At 53.8% G+C, this 6,424-nt stretch overlaps 1 protein-coding gene across 5 annotated transcripts in view; it reads left to right on the top strand.

Moving 5' to 3' along the window:
• Nucleotides 1-824: 824 nt before the first annotated feature.
• Nucleotides 825-6,424, top strand: part of Cfap73 (cilia and flagella associated protein 73) — a 7,418-nt gene continuing 1,818 nt past the window's right edge. For 2 of the 5 annotated variants that reach the window (XM_026778391.1, XM_005371872.3), the window contains exons 1-6: nt 825-952; nt 2,536-2,641; nt 3,860-3,964; nt 4,187-4,387; nt 5,463-5,684; nt 5,882-6,040. In XM_026778391.1, coding sequence (XP_026634192.1) covers nt 897-952; nt 2,536-2,641; nt 3,860-3,964; nt 4,187-4,387; nt 5,463-5,684; nt 5,882-6,040 — 849 coding nt within the window. In that variant the 5' untranslated portion in view covers nt 825-896. Of the gene's footprint in view, nt 953-2,535; nt 2,642-3,859; nt 3,965-4,186; nt 4,388-5,462; nt 6,410-6,424 lie in introns of those variants that run through there. The other 3 variants (XM_026778390.1, XM_026778389.1, XM_026778388.1) reach the window with 2 other exon arrangements.

Genomic DNA, 6,424 nt, shown 5'->3' with positions numbered 1-6,424 from the left:
CACCAGACCTCATTACAGATGGTTGTGAGCCACCATGTGGTTGCTGGGAATTGAACTCAGGACCTTTGGAAGAGCAGGCAGTGCTCTTAACCTCTGAGCCATCTCTCCAGCCCACTGTGGATATTTTTTTTGTCAAGCCCTTTCTCCTAGCACCAGCGCCTTGGGTTAAATGTTGTACTATGCAATGAAAGGCTTAGCATCCTGCCTGACTGGAATCAATCACTCAACTGTGACAGCCTCTCCCTCCTCCACCCTTCAAGCGCAAATCACCTCTTCAGAGCAGCACTGTCCGCAAACCAGCGTAGGGCCCTGTAAGGCATGGTCAGGATAGCCCCCATCGCCAGTACGGGCACGGAGACTCAAAGGGCTGGAGACCGTCCTCAGCAGTTTTCCCAGAGTGACTGACAGTACACAGGGTCGAGCAAACAGTGGGCACCCAATAATTACTCTTTTGTGGGGCCACAGGACTGGAGATAGAACCCAGGGCCTTGCATGTGCCAGGGTAAAGCTTTAGCCTTGAGCCCAGTCCAGCCCTGATTATTCTCTGGTGTGCATGAAGGAACAGACTGTTGCATGGAGATGCCCAACCCTACTCAGCCATGAAAAGCTTGGCTACATATAGACCTCCCAGAAAAGGAAATGTTGACCCAAGACCCATGTCCTGCGCTGCATCCAAATTTAGATAGGGGACAGCCATCCCCTCCCTTCCTGGTTGCTGTCTGTTCCTATCAGGGGTGGGTCTTAGGCTGCAACCTGGCAACAGAATGTTGCGCTGTTGGCTGCCCAGGCAACCAGGGCTGGCTCAGCCTTGAGCTTCTGGGAGTTCCAGGCAGGGGCAGCACTCTCTGTCTATGCCCCGCAACTTTGCTAAGGCGGCTGAAGATACCTGAAGGTGAATGGCAGTGGCATGGGAGGAGTATTTCCGACTGGTCTTCCAAGAGAAAGCGCCTGCGTGAGTGCTGTCAGGAGCGGGTGGGTGGGGTGAGAGGGGGTGAGTAGACAGATTGGTCACCCCTTCTCCTGTTCCTGCAGCCTTTGGGCAGTCTTGTGGTGGGCTGCAAAGGCCCTAAGAGAATCTCTAGCTCAGACCCTACACGCCTCCCCTCCCTACATGTCTCCCCCAAGGTCTTGTTAGAGCCCAGCTGGTCACTGGGCTCCTGGGATAGCTAGCCTGCTCCTGCCCCAGCCTTGGCCAGTATCTTACAGAGATGAAATCCTTGAACCAGGGTGGAAAGGAGTTTTCCAGCGAGCTGCTGTGGAGTGGAGAAGTGGCATTTTAAGGATATCAGCCCTGTAACACTTTGTTTGGGCACAGTGGGACACCCTGGCCCTAAAAGTAGGTATCTGTAAAACTAGGAGGAGTGGACACTTCTGATTCTGGCAGAGCTGGGCAAGCCAGTTGAGTGAGAAGTCAGACTGTGTCTGACTCCTTCCCATCCTTCCGGGAGAGCCAGGCACCCACACTCAGCCTCTCTTAGACCACTCCCCACAGAGGAATGCCCCCTCTCTGTGCGGTCAGAGCAAGGACCAGTCTCTACACTCCATCTGCTCAGCCTATAGTCATCCTTCCAAGTGACACCTTTACAGCTACAGAGGTCAGAGTTCATCTTTATTCCTCTCTCACCCTGCCCTGCTCCATCAGCTCTGTCGTCAAGCTGTACCCAGAATGGATCCATCCTCACCTGTCAATCCTGCCCGCCCTGATCAGAATGACATTCTTTCTGGGGTCCCTAAGCCCCACCACTGAGCACACATGGTCCCCAGCTCCTCACAGCAGCCACAGGATTTTCTACTCCACTCAAAAGCTGCCCATGGCTACCATCTCACCAAGAGTCGTTGCCAAGATCTTCTTCCCCCATGGCCCGCCACTGTCTGACTTTGGACAGCTCTGATTTTAATTTCCACCCGCCATCTCCCCTCTCCCCTCTCGACTTTATGGTTCCTTTGCTGGGATCCTGGGTCTTTCTTGGCTGTTCCCTTGGCCTGGACTCTGTGCCCTGCAGCTGTCAGTACAACTCGCTCCCTGTGGCCCTGTCCCGATACCTTTTGCTCAGAGAGACTTCCTGACTCCGTATTGAAAACTGCCTCTGGCCCACGGAACTTTACACGCCAGGGCCCACCGTGTGGTGGAGCAGTGTTTGCTGTTATTATCTGTGTTAGCTGTCTGTGGTCCCGGGGTGTGTAGTTTCCAGCAACACAGGTTTCTGTCTGTCTTCTTGATGACTGCAATTACTCTGACTAGGTACACTGCCTGGTTAGAACAAGTGGTCAGCAAACCTGTGAACAATTTAAATACCAGAAAGCCAGTAAGCATGCCAGCCTCATGTCTGCCATCCTAACATTCAAGAGGTAGAGACTTGTGGATCAAGAGTTCAAGGCCATCCTCAGCTACAAAGTTAGTTCAAGGCTAACCCCACCTACAAAAAAAAAACAAACAAACTCAGAAGGTGGTGAGTGGGGCCATTCCAGGCACCCCCAGGAGTCTGGGGCTCCAAATCTTCTTCTTGTAACCTCCTTCTCTTTGGGTCCCTCCAGGAAGCCAGTAGAGCAGAATGTGGTTCACTTTCCACCTCTGCTGCGTCTCCTGGAGAAGAAGCAAGAGCTAGCAGCTGCGGACCAGGGTCTGCAGGTCCAGAAGGAGGTGAGCCTCAGTTGCTGAAATTTGGGGTGTCCTCAGGTACACACTGGTGGTGCCCAATGGAGTTTACACAGTCTGGGGTGAGTCTGCTCTGAGCCCTGATGTTCCTATCTATCACAGGAAGATCTAGTGAGAACACTTGGTACAAACGCACGTGTGAGCATGGGCACCTACTGCGTGCTGTGCTCAGCACTGGCCCTTGCCCTCTGGAGTTTCACAGTCTAGAGAGGAAAACAGGTGTCCAGGTAGGGGTTGCCGAGCGGGAAGGCACTGGGCAAAGGCTGTCGGATTCTGGGGGGAACCTCTACTCCCCAGTGAGAGTGGACAAGCAGGACTTCCTGGAGGACGGGAGGGAGGGAGGGCTTAGGGACTGTGGGTGGGCAAACCAGATAATGCAGCAAAGGAAGAAAAGAGAAAGAGCAAGAAAGGGGGACATTCAAAACAAAAACCAGAATTCAAGGACAAAGCTCAGAAGGTCACGGAAGTGGAGAGATGGATGAGCCGTTGTTACCCAGACTGCTCTTAGAGAGGATCCGAGTTCAGGTCCTTGCACCCACATCAGGGGCCACACAATAGCCTGCAACGCTAGGGGATCCAGGGCCTTCTTCTGGCCTCTGAAGGCACTGCACTCACATGCACGCACCTCTCCCATAAATATACACAATTTAAAACATAATATTAAAAAAAAAAGTTGGGGCCGGGCGATGGTGGCGCACGCCTTTAATCCCAGCACTCGGGAGGCAGAGGCAGGCGGATCTCTGTGAGTTCGAGACCAGCCTGGTCTACAGAGCTAGTTCCAGGACAGGCTCCAAAGCCACAGAGAAACCCTGTCTCGAAAAACCAAAAAAAAAAAACCAAAACAAAAACAAAAACAAAAAAAAGTTTGGATGCTCACCTTCCTAGACCTGGATGGAGGGGGGAGGACCTTGGACTTCCCACAGGGCAGGGAACCCTGACTGCTCTTTGGACTGGAGGGGGGGGTAGGGGGAGGGAAACGGGAGGAGGTGGAAATTTTTAATAATAAAAAATTTAAAAATAAAAATTTTAAAAATTAAAAAAAAAGCTCAGAGGGTCAGGTAGCTGAAACATGGAGCGTCTGGAAAGAGAAGAGTGTGAAAAGGTTGGGAGTTAGCATACAAAGCACACAGGGGGTATAGGATGTGATCCAGGGAGCTGGGAACATCAGGCGACCTGACACCTCTAACTGCACCCCACTCCAAGGAGTTCCACAGCAGGATGGCCACCCTGAGCCAGCGCTGGGCACAGCTGGAACAGAAAGAGCAGGCGCTGAAGGAGTCCTTTATCCGCTTTGACAAATTCCTGCAGGTCAGTGAATGCTGAGGGCAGGAGGTGGATCGCAGGGGCTCCTGCTTGCCACTCTAGAGTGGCCCCCACCTAGAAAAGCCTCCTGAAGTGGGGTAATCAGATTGCCAGAGGGTGGAGGAGGAGCAGTAACATAACCTCCGCGAGTCTACCCTAAGAGAGAGAATGTCGCTGCTGGTGGAGGCCGCGAGTCCTGAGGTTCCCTGATTTCCATCCTCCTCTCAGGAAGCCGAGGCCCGGCGAGGCCGCGCACAGCGGAGAGCAGCTGAGGAGGGGCATGGAGTGCGACACCGGGAGGCAGAGACGCTGCGGCTGCGCGCACAGTTGCAGGAGCTGCGGCGGGAGCGCGCCCGGCTGCAGCGCAGGCTGCGGCGCCTGGAGCCCTGCGCGCGCCTGCTGGAGCGCGTGCTGGAGCAGCTGCCGGAGGTGAGCGGCGCTGGGGGCGTGGGGACCGCTTTGTTCTGAAGCTCTAGTCAGTGCTGACTGTGTACAAGAAACACCACCTCACGGTATACCAGGGATGCGCTTTGTTTTCCAGTCATCCTCTAAATCCGGTCAAGTGGGTCCTGTTATTGGTAAAAACCTCATACTACAGGTCAAAAAAAAAAAAAAGTTGCAAAAGGTTCATCTGTCCTTACGCAGTCAAATGTGTGTGTGTGTGAGGAGACAGACAGACAGACAGAGACAGAGATACAGAACAGAAAGACAAAGGACAGATAATAATATAAATTTTATTATTTGTGGAAGGTTAGGTTTGGGGGAGAGATAGTGTGTGTGTGTGTGTGTGTGTGGTGTGTGTGTGTGTGTGTGCGCGCGCGTGTGTGTTTGGTTGATTTGAGAAGTGAGAATATAGCCCAGGCTAGTCTTGAGTTCCCTACATAGCTAAGGCCACCCTTCAACTCCCCGAACCCTTGACAGGGTCTCTCTGTGTAGCCCTGCCTGTCCTGAAACTCACTCTATAGACCAGGCTAGCCTTGAACTCAGAGATCCACCTGTTTCTGCCTCCCCAGTGTTGGGGATTAAAGGTGTGTGCCACCACCTGCACCACTACTGCTCCAAAACCTTCACCTTACTCCTCTCACCTCAGCCTTGTGCTGCCACGATGCCCAGCTCTATTTTGGGTTTGTTTTTGTATTGTTTTGCCTTATTTGTTTGAGATGGGGTCCCATTCTGTAGCCCAAGCTAACCAGGTACTTAGTATGTAGTTGAGCTGGCTCCATCCTCAATCTCTCAAGTGCTGGCATTCCAGGTAACAGCCTTGGTAAAGTTCCTTGAATGAACAAGTGGTGTCAAGGAAAAGTTGTGGCGCCTAGCCAGCTCAGCTAGGTTTGATAATGGAGGCGAGAAGGTCATGAACAGGGCTCACTCAAACCCCTCTATCCTTGCTTCAGGGCCTGAGGTGTCCCATGACACATCTGGACGGAGGACGCTTCTGAGGGGTGTTGGCTAGGTCAGGTGGGGAGAACAGGGGCATTGCAGGCCATGCAAGTTCCCTCTCCAGTTTCAGGAGATTCCTGAATTGGTGGCACGCTTTGATGGCCTGGTAGACACGCAGGCAGCATTGAAGCTGGCAGAGCGCAAGCGACAGGTGGAGCTGGACGAGACCCATGCTCAGCTGTATCGTCTTCGGGAAATGAAGCAGGATGAGCTGCTGCGCCTGGGCCAGCAGCGTGCACAGCTGCGAGAGCAGTTGGAGGCAGCGCGTGAGCACACACTGCAGTGGGTGAGCGTCCCCGGGGCTGGAGTGGACACATCCACTGAGCTAACCACAAGGGCTGGGGCACCGCATTGCCAAGGGTACCAGATAGTGCTTGTTCCCGCCCCACAGAACACATGGGTGCACCTGTCGGGTGGTGCAGCCTCCCAGACCCCAGGACCAGGCCCTGACTTTATAGCGATCTCTGCATGTGCGTTCTGTAGGAATCCAAGTGGACTCAAATCCAGAACACTGCAGCGGCCAAGACGCTGCTCCTGGGACGCACTCGAATGGCTGTGCTCAACCTGTACCAGCTTGTGTGCCTGCGCCAGAGTCAGCCTCTAGCCCTGGACATGGAGGACACCGAGGGGCAGCTAGAGGAGGTGAGGCTCTCTGTGTCACTTCTTACCCAGCCCCCACTGTTGGGACGCCTCAGGGTTAAGGGTCTAGTGACTTCCTGGTCCCACACCTGGCTGCCTGGACTGTATCCGCCACGACTGCCAGTGGATCTGTGTCCTTTGCAGGACTGGCTAGTCACCGAGGCCAGTGGATCTGTGTGCCCTTTGCAGGACTGGCTAGTCACCGAGGCCAGTTCGTCTGAGCTGCCCTGGCTCTTTGATGCAAACAACAAGTCCAAGAGGGTCCCAGCGTCATGTGAACCAGGCTGTCTTTGGCAGGGTCTCATACTTAAGCCTAAGCTTACCCCAAACTAGGTAGCAGATAACCTTGAACTACACACACACACACACACACACACACACAGGGTC

Source organism: Microtus ochrogaster, unplaced genomic scaffold, assembly GCF_000317375.1.
Source record: "Microtus ochrogaster isolate Prairie Vole_2 unplaced genomic scaffold, MicOch1.0 UNK132, whole genome shotgun sequence".
NCBI lineage: Eukaryota > Metazoa > Chordata > Mammalia > Rodentia > Cricetidae > Microtus > Microtus ochrogaster.
The sequence above is the reverse complement of the archived record's forward strand: the minus strand, read 5'-3'. Positions and strand labels throughout refer to the sequence as shown.